The 21,153-nt window shown below is 41.8% G+C and overlaps 1 protein-coding gene across 19 annotated transcripts in view; it reads left to right on the forward strand.

Annotated features, from left to right (window-relative positions):
• The window catches only part of fryl (furry homolog, like), a 553,990-nt gene that overhangs the window by 419,743 nt on the left and 113,094 nt on the right, over nucleotides 1–21,153 (forward strand). For 12 of the 19 annotated variants that reach the window (XR_005459993.1, XM_038791218.1, XM_038791221.1 and 9 more), the window contains 10 exons: nucleotides 34–121; nucleotides 3,175–3,287; nucleotides 3,710–3,860; nucleotides 4,654–4,757; nucleotides 6,154–6,339; nucleotides 11,320–11,524; nucleotides 12,268–12,389; nucleotides 12,491–12,678; nucleotides 13,803–13,897; nucleotides 15,404–16,011. Coding sequence is in view for 18 of the 19 variants with exons in the window: in XM_038791218.1 (XP_038647146.1) it covers nucleotides 34–121; nucleotides 3,175–3,287; nucleotides 3,710–3,860; nucleotides 4,654–4,757; nucleotides 6,154–6,339; nucleotides 11,320–11,524; nucleotides 12,268–12,389; nucleotides 12,491–12,678; nucleotides 13,803–13,897; nucleotides 15,404–16,011 (1,860 nt within the window). In the remaining variant the exon portion in view is untranslated. The remainder of the gene's footprint in view (nucleotides 1–33; nucleotides 122–3,174; nucleotides 3,288–3,709; nucleotides 3,861–4,653; nucleotides 4,758–6,153; nucleotides 6,340–11,319; nucleotides 11,525–12,267; nucleotides 12,390–12,490; nucleotides 12,679–13,802; nucleotides 13,898–15,403; nucleotides 16,012–21,153) is intronic. The other 7 variants (XM_038791214.1, XM_038791212.1, XM_038791227.1 and 4 more) reach the window with 1 other exon arrangement.

Here is a 21,153-nt window from a genome sequence, read left to right on the forward strand (position 1 = left end):
CATTGATTTATTATCCATTTCTGCTATGTTTAGGTACCACTTCCAGCAGCAATACAATGGTGGCTGGACATGATGGTCATCAGGACAGTAAACTAGCAAAGGATCCTGCTATTGATGATAAGTATGTACTTGTTTCAAACAAATACTACATTATAATTTCTTGAATTTTTGTAGGGTTTATTAATATTGCAGTTGTGTTCAAGTTGAAGATTATGTTGTTGTTTTATCTGCCTCTGATATCTCTGTATAACTGCTTCTCACTGTTTCTCATCTTGCACCTCTGGCTCATTTCCTTCGAGGCAGAGCAGGAGAATTTGCCCAGTATCTTGACCAACATTTATTCCTCAACCAATACCTACATTAGATGACCTAGCCATTTATTTAATTGCTGATTTGGGAGCTTGCTCTCCGCAAATTGATTTAACTCATTTCCTATATTACAACAATGACTACACTGCAAAAATATCTCAATGATATTAAACACTTTGGTAAGCCCTGAGCTAGTAAAAGGCACTGTGTAAACACAAGACTCAGGTGCCTCACTTTTTGATTTTTTTCACATCCTTTGTTTCATCAATGCTGCAGTAAATGCTGCAACGATTCAGTAAAGATGAACATAAGGATATCCTGGGCTCACATAAATGCTGACTTTCCACCTTTACTATTGACCGTTGTCCTCTATTTTTTTTTGTAGTGCTTGTTCAGTTCAATATTCGGAATCTTTAAGTTTACAAGGCGCATGCGTACCTTATTTTAAATGGGATTATTTGTGAATGACCTGCAGACACCATCTGAGTTGCTGAGTATTTTGGATTGGATTGAATTTGTTTATTGTCACGTGTACCGAGGTACAGTGAAAAGTATTTTTCTGCAAGCAGCTCAACAGATCATTCGGTACATGGAAGAAAAGGGAATTAAACACAATTCAAGAAAATACATAATAGGGCAACACAAGATATACAATGTAATGACATAAGCACTGGCATCGGATGAAGCATACAGGGTGTAGTGTTAATGAGGTCAGTCAATAAATAAGAGGGTCATTTAGGAGTCTGGTGACAGTGGGGAAGAAGCTGTTTTTGAGTCTGTTCGTGCGTGTTCTCAGACTTCTGAATCTCCTGCCCGATGGAAGAAGTTGGAAAAGTGAGTAAGCCAGGTGGGAGGGATCCTTGATTATGCTGCCTGCTATCCCCCGGCAGCGGGCGGTATAGATGGAGTCCATGGATGGGAGGCAGGTTTGTGTGATGGACTGGGCGGTATTCACGACCCTCTGAAGTTCCTTACAGTCCTGGGCTGAGCAGTTGCCATACCAGGCTGTGATGCAGCCCGATAGGATGCTTTCTATAGTGCATCTGTAAAAGTTGGTAAGGGTTTGCATGTCAATGTCAATTTGGGGCAGCACGGTAGCATGGTGGTTAGCATAAATGCTTCACAGCTCCAGGGTCCCAGGTTCGATTCCCGGCTGGGTCACTGTCTGTGCGGAGTCTGCACATCCTCCCCGTGTGTGCGTGGGTTTCCTCCGGGTGCTCCGGTTTCCTCCCACAGTCCAAAGATGTGCGGGTTAGGTGGATTGGCCAGGCTAAATTGCACTTAGTGTCCTAAAAAAAAAGATAAGGTTAATGGGGGTTGTTGGGTTACTGGGATAGGGTGGATACATGGGCTTGAGTAGGGTGATCATTGCTCGGCACAACATTGAGGGCCGAAGGGCCTGTTCTGTGCTGTACTGTTCTAATTCTAATAGCATTGCCATTGATCCCTCGCAAATGTCATCAGCTCCAATGGACATTTACTAATGGAGAGCTGGTGTACAGTGTGTTTGAACATATCGAGTAGCCATTTTTAAAAAAAATTTTAATGGGATGTGAGCATTGATGGCAAGGCCAGCATTCGTTGCTAATCCCCAAGAGAGCCTTTGAGAATGGTGCATGGTGAGTCATCTGGTGTGGGTACACCCATAGTACAGTTAGGAAGGAAGTTCCAGGATTTTGACCCAGCGACAGTGAAGGAACAGCGATATGGCTCCTAATTAGGATGGCACATGGCATGGAGGGAACTTGCAGGTGGTGGCGTTCCCATGCATCTGCTGCCCTTGTCCTTCTCAGTTGTAGAGGTCACGAGTTGGAAGGTGTTCCTGAAGGAGACTTGGTGAGTTGCTGCAGTGCACCTTGTAAATGGTACACGCTGCCGCTGTGCATTGGTGGTGGAAGAAATGGATGAGTGAATGTTTCTTTAAATGGGTGAATGGTGTGCGAATCAAGCAGGCTGCTTTGTCATTAACAACTTAAGTGTTGTTGGAGCCACACTCATCGCGCTAAGTGGAGAGTATTATTCCATCACACTCCTCTGACTTGTGCCTTGTAGATAATAGACAGATTTTGGAAAGTCAGGAGGTAAGTTAATCGCCACAGTATTCCCAGCCTCTGATCTACTTTTGTAGTTCCAGTAATTATATGGCTAGTCCAGTTATGTTTCTGGTCAATGGTAACCCCTCCAGGATGTTAATGGTGGGGAATTCAGTGATGGTTATGACATTGAATGTCGAAGGGAGATTGATAGATTCTCTCTTGTTGGAGAATGCTCATTGCCAGGTACTTGTGCATTGAGCATTAGCAAATGTCCCTATTTCTGACCTTGTAAGGTCATTGATGAAGTAGCTGAAGATGGTTGGGCCTAGAACACCAACCGGAGAAACTCCTACAATGGAATCTTGGGACTGAGATGATTGGCCTCCAACAGCCACAACCATCTTCCCTTGTGTTCTAGACATGACTCCAAACAGTGGATAACGTTCCCCTAATTCCCTTGACTCCCATTTTGCTAGGGCTATACATGGTGAAACGCGGCCTGATATCAAGAGCAGTCACTCTCACCTCACCTCCGAGTTCAGTATTTTGGACCAAGGCCATAATGAAGTCAGGAATCACGTAGTCCTGTTGGAAACCAAACTGAGTATTGATGAGCAGGTTATTGCAGAGAAAGTGCAGTTTGCTAGCACCTTGCATCAGTTTGTTGACAATCAAAAATAGACTGATGTGGTGCCATCAAAATCTTTCATCTAAAATTATTTGAAGAGGAAAGATGAAAATTGTAGCGAGATTAAAAACATTGTATGGCCTTTTGATTCTAAGTTTTACATGTGTGGACTATATGGTCAAATGTAATTGTTTTCTCTAGTTATGGACATATCGATATCTATAGTGGGCTGAATAGTAATCTAAACCGGCAGCATCATCGGCTTGAGTCTCGTTATAGCAGCAGCTCTGGAGGATCCTATGAAGAAGAGAAGAGTGCGTATATTAATCACAAAATATATTGTAAAGCGTTTTCTAGTTCACCTTAAACCCCTTTAATGTTTCAAATGTATAAAATGTGTTATTTGGACTGTGTGTCTACTGAGCAATTACATTGTTAAAAGTGCGACACTTGATTAAATATTGAATGATAAATATGGTTAGAATAACAAACTGTAATTGTACATAATTTATATTTCTAAAATTATTAATTTTAGCAAACACATTTTTTCACCTTGCAAGACACTCTCTCACCTTTTAATATTATTTCATTATAGTGCAACTGTATTTGAATTCAAAGGAAATTAATTTTACACATTGTGTGTAAAAGACTAAAGACTATTCTGGTGTCTGGGAAGGATCTTCAGTCAACCATGTGCTTGTGCTAATTCCACTATTCCATTCTGTAAATTTAATAGGTGATTCCATGCCCATTTATGCAAACTGGAGGCTGAAAGTGATGGAACTTAACAAAGCAGAGCCATTGCCATTTCCTCCTACTGGCGGAAGTTGGTCACCACTGGCTGATTATCTGCCTGAGACTGGTACCCCAGGAATACCACTGCAGAGGTCAGTGAATATCGAAATAACATACTAATGCTTTATACAAACTATAATGATTAAATGATTCGAACATCCAATGTACAAATTTACCAAAACCATATGTATTCAGCGAAATATGTATGTGATGACAAGTTGAGTTCCTAGAATAGGTGTGAACTAACTTGTTTCCATGTAATCCATATTGGATTTTTAATTGTTAAATTATTTTAGTACCACAGGTTTGGATAATCAGAAAATATTGATATTAGTTTTATGATCAAGTCAAGTAGAGTGCATCTTTTGTCCTTGGTTGATGTGAGGAATGTTTGCCTACTTCAAAGCTTTTTAAAAAATTATTTGCACTGACCTTGTCAGAGAACCTTATTTTTGAAACCGTATGTTGCGGGGAAAAATAAATATACCCAAGGCTGAGTAACAGCCGTACTCCACAAGGTGGCATTAAACTATTAGAATGGAAGCGTTCCATTCCCTCAGACTGATGTCCTGCTGCTCAATTAACGTAAGAATTTGTAAGGGAGGAAAACAGACATATTTTGGGTTTGTCTCACAGAATTACTAAGTAAAATGTTTAGTATGTTTTGTTTAAATTAGTGAATATTTTCCAGTATATAAACCTGTTTCGCAATCTATTTTTGTATGTCACTCCTGCTTACTGGGTTTGTCAATTATTGAATGAATTACACTAAAAAAAATCAGCAGTTATATTGTTTCAATTTTCAGAAATCCATTGCTAATATTTTAGACAGTTACATTCCATTCCTATAGTTCTAAAACTGCAACTGTTTTGTTTTATTCTTAGGTGTAACATAGCAGTGATTCTTCTGACAGATCTAATAGTTGATCACAGCGTAAAGGTGGAATGGGGGAACTACATGCATCTTTTGCTTCATGCAATATTTATAGGTAATTTGGAAGGAAAAATATGTTGTTTTAATTGCTGGCACAGGTGATCTTGGGCAGGGTGCTAGAATAATGGCCCATAGTTTCCTGCATGCTAACTTGAGCCAGACCATCAATGAGTAACTTACTTCAGACAAAGCTGTGTGAAAATGACCTCTGTTCCCTACTTTAGCAAAATTGTAAGAATAGTTTAATCATAAAATAATATGATTTTTGCTAATATATTCTGTAAAAGGAAGGTGCAAATTAGAAACAAGTCAAACAGTGTTGTTTTTGAACACTTGCAAAAACAGTACATACTATTTGCCCATTCTGTACATGTTAATGTGTTAGAATTTCAAATGATCACAGAATGCTCACACCACAGACAGAGGGCATTTGGCCCGTCAAGTCTATGCTGGCTCTCTGAGGGAGCAATTCACCTCATGCCATTCCCCCACTTCCTCGCAGCCGTACATGTTTTTCTTTTTCCGATAATAATTCAGTTCCCTCGTGAATTCAACCTGCTTTCACCAAACTTCAGACAGTGCATTCCACACCTCATGTTGCCTTTGCTTCTTTTGCCAATCACCTTAAATCTGTGCCCTCTGGTTTTTGATCCTTCCACCAATGGGAACAATTTTTCCCTAACTATTTTTCCAGAATCCTCATGATTTTGAACTCAACCATCAAATTTCTTCTCCGTGTTTCCTTCTCCAAGGTAAACAGTCCCAACTTTTTCAATGTATCTACATAATTTAAGTTCTTCATCCCTGGAACCATTGTTGCGATCTTGGTAAAGATCAGTAAAAAATAATTTTGAAAAGAGAAGCTCCTGATTTTGTTTTACACATTTGCTTGACTTTGTACATTGAAAAGTGCAGCCCTTTTGATAATTCTAGACATTTGTTAATTTTTTTCTATGTGGCCTTGAAACAGTCGCAAACCAATTTAGCCTACCATTCATTAATTCATGTGTGCTCAGCCTGAAGGCAGGTCCTTAGCTCATTGTCTGCTGATGTTTCAACCTGAGCTGTCGTCTTGGAAGTTTTTTTTTCTCAGTGGGCTTGCCATTGCCTTCCCTTCTTGGGGACAGGACAGGGAGGCATGTCCCAAGTTTACCTCAGTCAGAAGAGAATCATACCCACACTCTTGACATTATTCTGAACCACACGCTAGTCATCTAGTCAACTGATCTAGAAGAATGGAAAAAATATCTACAGTGCAGCAAATGAGAATTTTTTTTCATTAATGGTAATAATCCAAAAATGTTTTAGAACTTAATATAAAACAAAGTACTTGTTTTTGGCATTATTAAGGGAATATACAGTTTTGAAAAAAACAGTTTGAATTGAATGAATTGTTGAATACAAAATAACAAATGATAAATTATTTTACAAGTTTTGTTTTGTCTGTACAGGATTTGATCACCAGCATCCTGAAGTATATGAACATTGTAAGCGACTGCTGTTGCACTTGCTTATAGTAATGGCCTATAACAGTAATGTTCAAGCTATGGCCTCCGTTCTCCTCAGGAACAGGGAGTTTACTGAGCCTAAGGTGCTCACTGTCAAACCAACCACTCATGTAGAGTATAGTTTTACAGGTCAGTTACTGTTGTGTATATCCCATTAATGAACCAGTGTTAGTGATTTTATTGCTTCTTTTTGACTCCCGGAGATGGTGCCACTTATTTATGAAATATAGAATTCAAGCACAGTATCACATTTCCAAAATTGAAGTAATCTGCAACATATAGTCATATATTAAATTGCAACTACTTTGAAAAGTTGCAGAAACTAATTATATTTGATCAAGATTGAAGAATGGTACCTAATACTTTGGGGAAATGAAATGTTTCTAGCTCATATTTCCAACATAGAACAGTACAGCACAGAACAGGCCCTTCGGCCCTCAATGTTGTGCCGAGCCATGATCACCCTACTCAAACCCACGTATCCACCCTATACCCGTAACCCAACAACCCCCCCCCCTTAACCTTACTTTTTATTAGGACACTACGGGCAATTTTAGCATGGCCAATCCACCTAACCCGCACATCTTTGGACTGTGGGAGGAAACCGGAGCACCCGGAGGAAACCCACGCACACAGGGGGAGGACGTGCAGACTCCATACAGACAGTGACCCAGCCGGGAATCGAACCTGGGACCCTGGAGCTGTGAAGCATTTATGCTAACCACCATGCTACCCTGCTGCCCTGATTGATGAACATGATTGATATCTTACACAAAATATTGTTTTAACTCAGCAAATCTAGTTAGAAAATTTTCTCAAGAACAGCAAAGTGACCAAAATTATCAAACATTATAGCACATCCCTGTTTGGAATAATCTTGTTCACTGTAGTCGTCTATTCATAACGTGAGTGATCTGGTTTTTTTTTTTAAATGTCCTTTGTTGTCCATGGTCTTGAGGGTGGGGGCCACAAGGAAAGTGGTTCAGGGAGGTCGGAAGCAAGGGTAGGGGTTGACTCAGTGGGTCCCCCCTCCCTGGTGTCCAATCCTTCAAGCATCAAATGCCTTTGATGGAAGGATCCCCCTCCATGGAGGTTACAGGCTGGCCACGAGGCTTTCAGGGGTGTGCCTGCTACATGGTGGCAGACCCACCTGCCGTTAGATGAGGTCCTGAAGTAGTCGTTAATTGTCCACTTAAGGGCCTCAATAGGTGTCCCATGCAGGAAGGCCGACCAAGGGCCTTCTCACTCAGAATTTACTTCTGGCAGAGGCAGGAAAATGGTAGATTTCTGGAACATCACCTCATTACATGTTCTTCCCACCTCCAAGTTCGCCACCAGAGAGAACAGAAGATTCTGCCCATCGTTTTCATTTGGACAAATAAATGCTTTTACAGCATAATTAAAATAATGAAATGATCATTGACACCACTGTATCAAACCACTAAATTAAAGGAAGGACAGGACCTCAGATCAAATTTACTCAAACTACAGCAAACAGAGTTCATTTGCACAGCAGGCTAGTCTCCCGAATATAATAGGATAGACTTTTTACTCACCGCAGTGAGTAGACGATAGTTACATTGTATAGACAGGTTGAATGGCATGAGACAGAGAATATGGGAGGTGTGGGTGAAAGGCAGGTAATTTTAATTGGCAGGATATGGCCAATGTTATCCACAAGGACCTATGTTGGGACCTCTGTTGTTCACTTTCATTAGTAAAAACTTGATAGAACAGCAAATCACATATCCAAATTTACTGATGGCTCAAAGATAGAAAAGCTGGAGGCAATAATGATCAAAGCGTAAAATTACAGCGATATTAATGGTTCAAGTGAAGAAACAAAACTGTGGCAAATGGATTATAATGTAGGAAAATGTGAGGGGATCTACATTGGACCAAAGGGTACTTTCTGAATGGTAAAAGCTAGAAACAGTGGGATGTCCAAAGAAATTTAGAAACTTGGTGCTTTTGGTGCACAGCTCATTAACATGCAATGAACAAGAACAGAAAATAATTATTTTGTTATTCGTTCAATGGACATGAAGCAAGGCTAAAATATATTGGCCAAGTAGCCCTTGAGAAGATGGAAACCATATTCTTGAACCGCAATCCATGTATTGAAAGGTGCATTGTAAGGGCCCTTGTGTGTTTTCATTAATTCCCTGTTCATTCCCTTCCTCTTTCTTTTATTTTGCTGTTACATATTTGATCCATGGATGTTTAATGGATGTGTACATTTCATGCAAAGCAGCTTGCAAAAAGCCTGTGCCTTTAATTCGAACAAATGGATCCAGAAGGGTTTTAGACTGGTGATTGCAGATTGGCCAGTATCAGAGATGACTCTGTTTGATGGATTTAGCTGCTGGCCAATGAATTGGCCCAAAAGCTTGTGCTCTGCCTGGTAACAGGTGGTGATTGGATCTGATCCCACTGGAACGTTTTCACAGTCCCGGAGATCCAGTTTGGTTTCCCTTTTGATCCTGCAGGCTGGATGAAGGGATTTAACTAAATCTCTCCAGAAAATATCCAACGAAACCTCAACAGAAGGCCACTGTGAGGGTTGACTCTCTCTCTGCCTCTCTCTCTCTCTCTCTCCTCTCTCTCTCTCTCTCTCTCTCTCCTCTTGAAAAAGATAAAGGCCTGGTCAAACCACTAGCTGAAAGGAAGGTTTGATGTGAAATGAAGTGTTTGTACAGAAAGATATAGACCTGAAAGTGAACCTCAAGTCGAAGGCCCATTTTTCTTTCAAAAATATTTTAATTCAAATTTTCAACTTTTTTATATTTTTGCAATACACAGCCCCCCCCCCCCCCCCCACTTCTTAACAGCAGCCAACTCCCCAAAAAGTGAAAAAAACAAGCCCCATCCTATCCACCCCTCTCAAAACAAATTTTACCTTCTCCAAATAAGAGGGGCGGGTTTCTCCGTCCCGCTGCACCCGAGTTTTGGTGTGGCACGCCTTAGGATTCTCCGTTTCATCGGCTAGTCAATGTGGGGCAGCCCTATGCTGCCGGGAAAACGAAGAATCCCAATGGTGGAGTATTCAGCCCAGGAACTCCATTAAATCCTCCAGCCATGGCGACGCACTGGGGGAGAGAAGCTGACCGCCACCCCAACAGAACCAGCCTGCGAGCAATCAACGAGGCAAAAGCTAAAACGTCTACCCCATTCCCGTCTGTTGCCCCTGCAGGTCTTACAGCCCAAATATGACCTCTAGGGGACCAGGCTCCAATTCCACATACAGAACCTCAGACATGTGATGAAAAATGAACCCCAGCATTTCTCCAACTTTGGGCTGGACCAGAACATATGGACATGTTTGGCTGGGTCCTTCCCACACTGCTTGCAACTATCCTCCACCTCATCAAACAGCTGGCTCATCCTTGCCTTCATTAAGTGCACCCTATGCACCACTTTCAACTGAATCAACCCCAGCCTCGCACATAAGGACCCCCCCCCCCAACAACTGACAGCACATCCTCCATCAATGAGGAGTGCGCTGAGACTGGGAAGCTTGGGAAAAGCTTTCTTGCAAAATTCTGCGCCTACATATACCCAAAGCCCTCCTCACGCTTGAAGGCCAAGTTGAATCAGAAATAGTGTTTCTCCAGAAAGCCTGCTGCTTGTAAGTGCTGTATTTTCTAACATGTGGGGACTCTCTGCAATGAATAACTCTGCAAGAAAGACTATTACCAGCTGTCAACCAGAGGCTTTGATCAGCCAGCATGTTGTGAGTTAAGCATGTTAAGGAACCACCATTTGCAGCAAAAACTCTTCTTTTGACCGTCATCCTTATTATTGTTACCCCTGCCCACCCCTCTGTGTTTGTCTGTCTTGTGTGTGTGGGTAGACGGTGGGACAGTTAAAGGGGATAGTAGGTATTAGCTTGTTATCCAGTTTTTTTTAACTGCATGTTTCATGATAGTTCTCAGTATAAATAAACTAATTGTGTTTCAATGTACAAACCTGGTGACTGTAATTGGTAGGCAGCCAAGAGCCAAAGACTTTGCGTATCTTTTATAAGAATTATTGGTGAATTCACATGGGGCTGGAATTGACTGCAACTTGCCCAGGGTGGCGAAACAGCATGCACACTGCTGTTAGGGAGAAGTTACAGGATTTTGACTATGTGGCAATGAAGGAATGACTGCAGTTCCATATCAGGATGATGCATGATTTGGAGGAGAACTTGCTTGTGCCAGTGTTCCCACGCACCTGCTGCCTTTGTTCTTCCAGGTGATAAAGATTCAAGTTTTGAAAGTGTTGTTGAAGGAGTCTTGAGGTGTTTATGCAGTATATCTGCTACTGAGACTGCTTGTTCGTGGTGGAGGGAGTGAATAAGTTACGAGCTGCTCTTGTAGCCACAGTTTTTAAATATGCTAGTCCAGTTAAGTCAATGGTAACCATCAGGATGTTGATGGTGGGGGTTTTACTGATGTTAATGCCATTGAATATTGAGGAGGAGATGCTTAGACCCAGTCTTCATGAAGATAGTCATTGCCTCGCGCTTGAGTAGTGCTTGTCACTTAGCCCAAGCCTGAATGTTGTCCAGGTCTTGCAGCATGTGACACAGTGCTGCAGTAGCTAAAGAGTTGCAAATGGTACTGAACATAACCTTGTATTGGAGCGAGAAGGTAGTTGATGAAGTAGCTGAAGATGGTTGGGCCTAGGATACTACCCTGAGGAACATGATGCCACACTTGGTCAAATTTTTCTTTGATGTACATCAAATTACTCACCCCTGGAATTTCAGCTCTTTTATCTATGTTTAGACCAAGGCTATACTAAAATCTGCAGGAGTGGCCCTGGCGGAACCCAAGCTAAGCATTGATGAGCAAGTTGTTGTTGAGTAATAGCATGGAAACTTAATAGCATTGTCTACTACACCTTCCATTACTTAGCTGATGAGAAAAAGACTAATGGAATGCTGCTCATTATATCAAGGGTAGAGAGAAACTATTTCTGTTAGTTGGTGTATCTCGGACTAGGGACATAATCTAAAAATTAGAACCACACTTTTCAGAAGTGAAATTGGCCACGACTTGTGGTGTCACTATACAAGCAGCCTGTAAATAATCATAACTTTTTAAAAAAATATTCTTCCAGCAGGTGGCAGTGAATTTGCACCAGATTACCAGCCATCACCAATGACCGACTCAGGACTCAGCTCAAGTTCTACCTCTTCTAGCATCAGCTTAGGAACTACCAGTACTGCCATTCCCCAGCTCACTCCCACCACTTTAAATGAAGTGGATATTTCTGCAGACCAAGATGAGAAGGTGAAAACACTCATCGAATTTATAACCACAAGGTGAGTAATTAAAAATTTAATAATTTGCTAATCGAGGCGTTTCACCTCACAGATTTGAATGTGCTGGAGCCTACAGAGTGGTGTGAGAAGAAAAGAAGAATATGTTGAGTATCTTGTGTTCCCTGCATTTATTAGATAATTGAAACATTTTGGCATTATGCCATTGCCCCAGGGAATGGGGATGTGGTACTGAGTGCGTCTGTTGCATCCTTCCATGTCCACCTCCTATCCATACATGATGGTTGGGGTATGCTTGTGAGTTAGGTAATGGTTCTATCTCATGCAGGAGGCCCTGCATGTTACTCTCCACAAAATAGCAGGTCACCTTCATGACAGTGATAGCTGATCCAATTGTGAGGAACAAACTTTTGGTACAATGTGGACTCGCTACTGAGCAATTTAAGTGAATTCTTGAAAAAGTTTTAGGACAGAGAACTTTCTATGACCTGCCTTACATTCTTACACTGAGGGCGGGGGGAACCCTCAGTTTTATAGGGATCCCCCCCCCCCTCCCCTGTCGGGTTGGGTTCAAACTTTGTTCAAACCACATTGACCTCAGCATAGTCATAGATTCACAGGACATTTTTGATATCAAATGGATGTAATTTTGAGGGTAATTTCCTGAATACGGTCCCACAGGAAATTTCAGGCCACCACAGTTATTTATCTTAGAGCATAATGAAAAATTAGAACTGTTTATATTTTAATGCTTATAAATATTTATTTATCTTCACTTCTGAAAGAAAACGAGGGCCACTATGGAACCATGAAGATGTCTCTCCTAAGAATCCAAACATTAAAACTGCTGAACAATTAACTGTGTTTTTAAAACATGTAATTTCCATATTCAAGCAGTCAAGATCAGGTAATCAGAATGCACACTCTTAGTGCAAATTCTTAAATATATTTTTGCAATCTGAACCCTTTAAATTTTAATCTATTTTTTTCTGGTACTCATTAAACTAGGTTTTCAGCTGGAGCAGCTTCTCAGTGAAGTGGCCTTGCAGACAGCACTTTCGTGTTCTAACAGACATTATGCTGGAAGATCATTCCAGATCTTCAGAGCCCTAAAACAGCCACTGACTGTAACTACACTCTCTGATGTACTGTCGAGACTTGTTGAAACAGTTGGAGATGCAGGGGAAGAGGCTCAGGTAAATGAGTAAACTTGTAATTAAAGTAACAAAATAATTCTGTGTGTCAATTATGGAAAATGATTATTATTTTTAATTTATGTCTGTGCCTCAATAAAATGTAAATGTTGCCACAGTTTCCCCTTGGAGAGCTGACAGGTGGTGGTTTAACCTGAGGGTCACCACAACTCGGGCGAGGGGCAAGGTTGAGAAGGCGGGTAAACCAACCACCCAGCCAATTGAGCTAACCAACCGCCTTGCATCTCAATTCGCAATTGTATTCACCATGTTAAAAAAATTTGAACCAGATACCACAATTATATAATTACCTGACTGTTGGTTAGTGAAAATGTTAATTGGAGATGACTCATTTACATTACTATATCAATACAGTTTCACATTAAATACATAGTTAAAAAATCATTTATATCAACAAAGTCAATCTATTGTAGCAATACATTTGGTGTTAATTTGAAGTCTCTGCTGTATTTTGCATCAAGTCTTTCATGCCAGAGGAACCCAGTTTTTCTCTGTATGTCGAGTTAGCTTATTTTAGCTAGAGTTGTGTTTGAGGTAGTACTGTAATAGAGAATCCCTACAGTACAGAAAGGGCATTCAGCCAATCGAGTTTACACCGACTTGCCGAAAGAGCACTCTACCTACACCCACTCCCCTGCCCTATCCCTGTAATCGTGCCCGTTGATCATGGCCAATCCACCTAACCTGCACATCTTTGCATGCTAAGGGGTGATTTAGCGTGGCCAATCTACCTAACCTGCACACCTTTGGACTGTGGCCAGAAACCAGAGCACCCGAAAGAAACTCTCGCAGACACTGGAGAAAGTGCAACTTCACACAATCATCCAAGTCCGGAATTGAACCCGGGTCCATGGGGCTGTGAGACAGCAATGCTAACCACTGTGCCACCGTGCCTTCTGTACAATTGACCTTAACTCATTTGGAATGGGCAGTTCCTGTTCCTGACCTCAATACAGTGACCTTTCTGAAAAGTTCATTTAAGAACAAAACATTTCTTCACATTGATCTAGTCATCTAGCCTCTTAACAAAAAATTGTTCAACTTGCACACTTCTGGATTTGTATTCTTAGAACTGTAAGATTTCATGTTAATGTTTCTGTTAACAGGGTTTTGTTATAGAACTGCTGCTCACTCTTGAGTCTGCCATTGACACATTAGCAGACACTATGAAGCAGTATGATCTGCTTTCTGCACTTTCTCAGTAAGTACCCTTGACGTTGCATGTTCTTTGATAATTTGACAATTGACTGTACATCTAGTTCATTTTATGTCCGTCTTTAAAGTTTATATATTTTAACCCAAGTATACATTTTTTAAAAATATTTAAATACATGTAACTAAAAGCTGTGGATATTTGCTTCAAAGCATTCTCCAGCACATATCATTAGGTAACCTGGTTATGCAGCTTGTCTGAATCCAGAAGTTACATTCATCTCTCTTAAATGATACTAATACTCTTAAAAGCTACAAGTTTGAAAACTTGAGTTGGTTGTTTTCAAGCACACGGTTCAATAGAGTGCAAGAGATGGAATAATATGAGTCTTTAAGATGCAGGAAACCTCTCTGGGCTGAACAGAATATTGCAACCTATGTGTATACTTTTGAATTACCTAACAGAACTATGTTTTTTTAATAACTTGAACTTGCCTGTCTAAAAAGATAAGTTCTATTTATTTTTTTAAATATTCAATTGTAGTTCAAAATTCCAAATATTATCTCCTGTTAGCATACTTTGGTAATCCAAGTAAAGGTTGATATGCAATTGCCTCACCAGGAAAGAGGAACTAAGATGGGATACCAATTTTGAATACAATTGCCTGTAGCGTGATTAAAAAGGAATCCAATCCTCCCACACAATTTACCTTCTGATCACCATATTGTTTCAAATGCAATGCTGAGTGGAAGAAGGAAGAATTATTCCACACATAGTGACTTGGCTCCCACTAACTGGTTCAGGGCAGCAGCATGGGTGAAGGCCTGGATGTAGGTCACTGACCCTCAGCTTCATTAGTTGCTAGCCTGAAGGAATTGTACAAGGGGGAAAATAATTTAAACAAGCCTAAAACAAGAAAGATATATATGATACCTAACATTCAATTCCATATTTATCAGCAACATAAATTTATATTTATACTGTGCCAGAAGACCATGTCCAAGCACGTTAAGGGGAAAGGAGAAGTTAAAGATCAGGACAAAGAAACTAAGCATGGTCATAGAGATCTTTAATGGGGGGATAGCAATAATAGTAATCTTTATTAGTGCCACAAGTAGGCTTACATTAACACTGCAATGAAGTTACTGTGAAAATCCCCTAGTCGCCACACTCTAGCGCCTGTTCGGGTACACAGAGGGAGAATTCAGAATGTCCAATCACCTAACAAGCACGTCTTTCGGGACTTTGTTGGAGTGCTGAAGTCATTTGGAAATGATTTTGAAAGTGGCCCTGAATGATAGACCTGAAACAATAATTCAGAGTGGAGGATGTAGGCTGGCTGCAATATACAATTGTGGAGCGAATTATTAAACTTGGGTGAAACCACCAATGTAAGGATTTAAAACTGAGGACAAGAGCTTTAAAGAAAAAGAATTAATGCACAGAATGCAAGTTATAATCTACATTACTTGTATTTACACAGACTATTATTAAAATTTGCACGTGATTTAAACATGTAAATGATCTTCTGTATTTGTCTCCATCGTATTACAGAACACATTTAACTGATCCCTTAATGGGCACTAAGTTGGCAGCTAACAGGAAAAGCACTGGACAATTAAACCTAAGCACAAGCCCACTCAGTACCAGTGGTTTCCTAACTCACCATAGTTGTCATGCGAGAAGTAATTCTTTGCGAGCCAGTCTACTGGGAGACAGACGGTGTGACAGACGTCGAAGTAATACACTGGATATTTTGGATGGGAGGATGAACTATGGTAACCTAGCAAGGACTCGAAGCCTATCCTCTCTTAGAGAGGGAGAAATGCCTGACCAGCAACCAACTACTGACCCAAGTAGCTTGATGGCCACCATTTTCTGGATAGCTACGGCTCTACTAGAGTCAGACTATGAATATGAGTACCTTTTGGCACTAAAACTGCTTAACAAACTGCTCACACAGTTGCCTCTGGATAAGGCAGAGAGTCGGGAGAAGATTGAAAAAGTGCAAAGCAAATTGAAGTGGAACAGTTTTCCTGGCCTCCAGCAGTTATTCCTTAAGGGCTTTACCTCAGCTTCCACTCAGGAGATGACTGTCCATTTGCTGAGCAAACTAATTTCCATCTCTAGACACACTCTGGTGGATCCAGCTCAGGTGGCAGGTATGTTTTTTATTTTTGTCTTCAAATATTTTTACACATATCACTCTTACTTTACCGGTAATTATTTCTAACGCATTCTTTCTATATTTAAGTCAGAATTTTGGAATGGTGAAGAAAGCTGTAGAAAACTTTCTCCTTTATCTCCTACAAAGCCTAGATTCAAACCAACGCTGTAGCAACTAAGAACATGGAAACTGCAGACTGGAAAAAATTGTTTTCCACTTGGCCAGTTCCAAAAACTAATAGCTCCCAATATATCCAGATGCTCAAATCTTAGACATGTGTGGACATGCTGATAATAGCTGTACAAAGAAAATAAGGTCCTCAATCTTATTGATTGTGTAACTATAAGGACATAGAATGCCTTACCATAAATGCTGAATAGCACAAAATTTACAAAAACTTATAAAAGAGAAATGTTAAGTATAAGTATTTGATAAAGAAAACACTGAAAGTGTAGGCAATTGGGAATTGGATGTTAGCACATTAAAGAAATAAAATGGGTGTGATGGACCGAATGACCTCCTGTACTGTGAAACTCGATGGTTTTGGTCTGGGCAAATATATTTTGTGGTGAGTTCCAGAGATTGCTTACTTTTTCTAAACTACTTAACATAAATTCAGAAATTGAATACATGTTGGCCAAATTCACTGGTGAAATTCAAGTAGAATGAGGAGTTGAGTTTGAAGTAGCCAACAAACTGCAAAAATATTGCTATGAAAAAGCCTACACAAAGTTTGCAAGTGGGTCAAGGCTACAGCAGAAGAATATCAATACAATTGCCCATTGAGAGAAAACCCCAGGGACTTGATCACTAGTTTAAACAAGTCAGACGAGGTTTGCAAATGGATTGATGAGCTATTTTGTCAAAACAGTCAAGTTTAAGTCTGATAGAAACCAAAGCAAATGAAGCTGCCAAAGCTGGAAATCTGAAACGATCTTGAAGTCACCTAGGCCCTAATGACTGTAATTGAAATAGGGTTCCATCCTTTGCAAGTTACCACATCTGTAGGTCACGTCATTTCATTTCAATTGTAAAGAGGTCAGGTTACTGGTCCTGTTCCATTTTCCTTTCTTTAGTTGGATAACCTGTACACAGGAAGATTATAAAACTAACTGGAGATGCCAAGTTTAAACTAGCTTATGTTGACTACTTTCTCAGAGATTTCTGCTGCCTGCATGAGGCAAATACTTGAGTTTAGGTATTAACTACAAAGGAAATCAATCTTACCTCAGTTTATATCAGTTACTTGTAGACAAATCTCTATCAGGACAACATTGAATTGATTATTTCATCAATATCTGCATGATTGGCAGTACAAGAAAGATGCAGATGCTTTATCTGTAATAACTGTGACTTTGAGGTGTCCTGTTGGCAAAGCAATTAACCTGCTGGATGTATGGAGAGCAACTTTGTGATTGTTTTTTTCTTTAGTTCACACAGTTCAACTGTATTTACAGGTATTTTGGTGGGTCAGAAAAGAATGCAGACGTAAATGTAAAAAGCTCATAAAAAGTGTCGGCTTAATGTTGTAAATTGAGAGTCAAGTACTGTGTTGCTTTTTTGCCAGGCTTGAGAAATGCAACACTGCTCATAAAGGGGGAAGAAAATAAAACCATTAAACCATTTGGAGTTTACCCTGAAAGATATTTCTGGCAATGTGATGTTTATTCCGTGATAAGCAATCAGGAGTAAACATTGTCCTTCCCCACTCCGCAATAAAGGGAGTTTTGCTTGCCCTATATCCAGCACAAAAAATGCATGAGGGTAAGCTTGTGAGGTGCATGCCTACATATGAAAGTTTCCTTTATGGTGAGCTAGAAGATATCCCAGAATGTACTGGTTTTAAAACCATACATCAATTAGCCCATTGCACTTATAGTTATTTCACCATAGAAATGTAAGCAATTACATTGTAGCGCATCCAATTTACCTGCTTTAAGACCTATGTGTATCTACTTCATTACTGACCACTATTGTTTTGAAAGAGACCTAATGTTGCAGATGCTGGGAACCGAGACCAGAGTTAGAGAAGACCAAAAGAAGAATATGGTATTCTGGTTTTACACACAAGTACATTCAACATTTTTTTTAAAAATGATGTTGAATTGTTATGAAACATTGATTAAACCACATTGGAATATATTGCCCTCAGTTTTGAAAAGCACATTATAGAACGTGAATTAGAGCTGTGGAAAACGCACAGTGCGGATTCACTAGGATTTTGCCACAAATGAGAGATTATGATGAAAGGCCAGAAATGATTGTGGTACCTTATCCAAAGAACCAAATGTTTAGAGGACATTTAATAAAGATTTTCAAAATTTTAGAAGAGTTTGAGAAGGTAAATGGGTGAAAGGTTGTTTCCAGTATTTAGCAAATCAACAATGAGGAAGAATGGAATAGAATTATTTTAGAACACCAAAGTGATAAAGTAGAATTTTAGGTTTGCACTGAGGACTATTGGAATGTGCAATGCCTTGCTACATGTGACTATTGCTTAAAACTAAATTTGGTATGTTTTTGAAAAGATAGAGAAAATGCCAGAAGATGCCCCACGCTTGGGGGCCTCGCATCCTTCCACTGAAGAAGAATCCTCTGCCCCGGGCTACTAGGGACACAAAGGCCAGGACACCGGCCTCTTTCGCCTCCTGCACTCCCGGCTCCACTGCAACCCCAAAAATTGCGAGTCCCCAGCCTGGCTTGACCCTGGATCCCACCACCCTCGACACCGTCTTTGCTACCCCCTTCCAAAACTCTCCCAGCGCCGGGCACGCCCAAAACATATGGGCGTGGTTCGCTGGGCTCCCCGAGCACCTAGCACACCTGTCTTCGCCCCCGATAAACCTACTCATCCTCGTCCCAGTCATGTGGGCCCTATGCAGCACCTTGAACTGTATGAGGCTAAGCCTCGCACAGGAAGAGGAGGAATTCACTCTCTCCAGGGCATCCGCCCACGTCCCTTCCTCAATCTCCTCACCCAGCTCCTCTTCCCATTTACCCTTCAGTTCCTCCACCGAGACCTCGTCTACCTCCTGCATTACCCGGTATATGTCCGAAATCTTCCCTCCTCCAACCCACACCACCCTGTAGCAAACCTGAGATAGGTTGAACTCAAAAGTTAGGTTTTTTTGTACCCATTCAAAATGCCGGAGGACCATATTGCCTCCTTCATTCATACAGAAAAAGAGGGATAGAGAAAATAAATATTTACGTAACAAAGACCACAAAGAAAACAAATAATGCTGCATGTGGGATCCACAGTTCAGAATCAAAGTCCAATGAGGTAGTCCTTTATGGAAGTCTGTGAGCTGAAAACCAATGCTGATTAAATTGCTTTTCTGGTGCTGTTGGCATCACATGATGAGATCGACATACAGAGATGATTCAGTCTTCTAGGCCATGGCACAGGATTTCCAGTAGAAGCTGTGTATATGGGGTCAAATGTCCAACTTGGGCAGAGCTCCTTTTCGGTGAGGCTTCTTTTAGGATGGTAAGCAGCACTGCTTTTGCTGTTCCACCAAGCAATAGTTCTAGAAACCAGAGGTCTATACCACATGACTCCCAGCTCTTCAGTATCTTTGATAAGAATGTGTATTTTTATGGTCCCTGAGATGGTCAAATGTCTCAACATTAAGAATTGAAAGGAATGTTGTGGGGTTCTTTATCCTAACAGACAGTAGACTCTGCTTGGTCAGCCTGGGTTGTGAAATGCAGTTGGCCTTTGAATTTGCAGCCCACAAGGTGTTGTTAGTAGCTCTTTGGAGATAACGAGCTGCAGATTTCTCTGATACTGCCAGGTAGCTCCTTTGTAAATTTGTTGGGAGCAGTTCAGACAAGGTTTACCAAACCAGGAATGGATGAGTTGTCTTTTGAGGAAAGATTGGAGAGGCTAGGCTTGTATAGACTTCTATCTGCTAGAGTTTAGAAGAGTAAGAGACTTGAGCAAGAGACATAAGACTAGAGTAGGGTGAATGTGGACAGGGTGTGGAGAATTGAAAACTCTGAGTCACTGTTTACAAATAAGGGGCGGGATTCTCCCCTACCCGGCGGGACGGGGGGTCCTGGCGTAGGGGAGTGGCGCCAACCACTCCGGGGTCGGGCCTCCCCAAAGGTGCGGTATTCTCCGCACCTTTGGGGGCTAGCCCCGCGCCGGAGCGGTTGGCACCATGCCGACTGGCGCAAAAACTGGCGCCAGCAGCCTTTCAGGCCCGTCAGCGGGGCTGGCCGAAAGGCTTTCGCCGGTTCGCGCATGCGCCGGCGGTGACGTCAGCTGCTGCTGATGTCACCATGGGCGCTGTGGGTTTCTCTTCCGCTTCCGCCATGGTGGAGGCCGTGGCGGCGGCGGAGGAGAAAGAGTGCCCCCCAGGGCACTGGCTCATTCCCTGATCGGGGGGCCCCGATCGCGGGCCTGACCACCGTGGGGGCACCCTGGGTCCGATCCCCCCCCCCCCCCCCCCCCCCAGGATCCCGGGGGCCCGGTCGCGCCGCCGATCCCGCCGACACCAGAGGTGGTTCAAACCTCGGCGGCAGGAGAGGCCTCCCAGCGGCGGGACTTCGGCCCATCGCGGGCCGGAGAATCGCCGCAGGGGCCTCGCCGATCGGAGTGGCGTGATTCCCGCCCCCGCCACTTCCTGGGTGGCGGAGAATCTCTGCCACGGCGGGGGCGGAATTTTCGGCGGCCCCAGGCGATTCTCCGACCCTGCAGGGGGTCGGAGAATTTCGCCCAAGGTTCCCATTTAAGATGGTGAGGCAAAATGAGGAGATACCTTGGTTAACAAGGGCTATCTGGGCAGGTAGGATGCAGATTTGAGGTTACCATCAGATCATTGTTGCCCATCCCAAATTGCCCTTGAACTAAGTGGCTTGCTAGGTCATTTCAGAGGGCAGTTAAGGGTCAACCACTTTGCCATGGATCTGGTGTCGCAAGTAGTTCAGACCAGGTAATGTCCTGTCCTTAAGGACATTAGTGAACCAGATGGGTTTATTCGACAATGATCAGCATTAGACTCTTAATTCCAGGTTCTTGTTGAATTCAAATTTCACCATCTGTCATGGTGGGATTCGAACACGGGTTCACGGATCCGGCATTATACTGGGTCTCTGGATTACTAGTCCAGTGAACTACATATATCTGTAC

Source organism: Scyliorhinus canicula, chromosome 3 (assembly GCF_902713615.1).
Source record: "Scyliorhinus canicula chromosome 3, sScyCan1.1, whole genome shotgun sequence".
NCBI classification, from domain to species: Eukaryota; Metazoa; Chordata; class Chondrichthyes; order Carcharhiniformes; family Scyliorhinidae; genus Scyliorhinus; species Scyliorhinus canicula.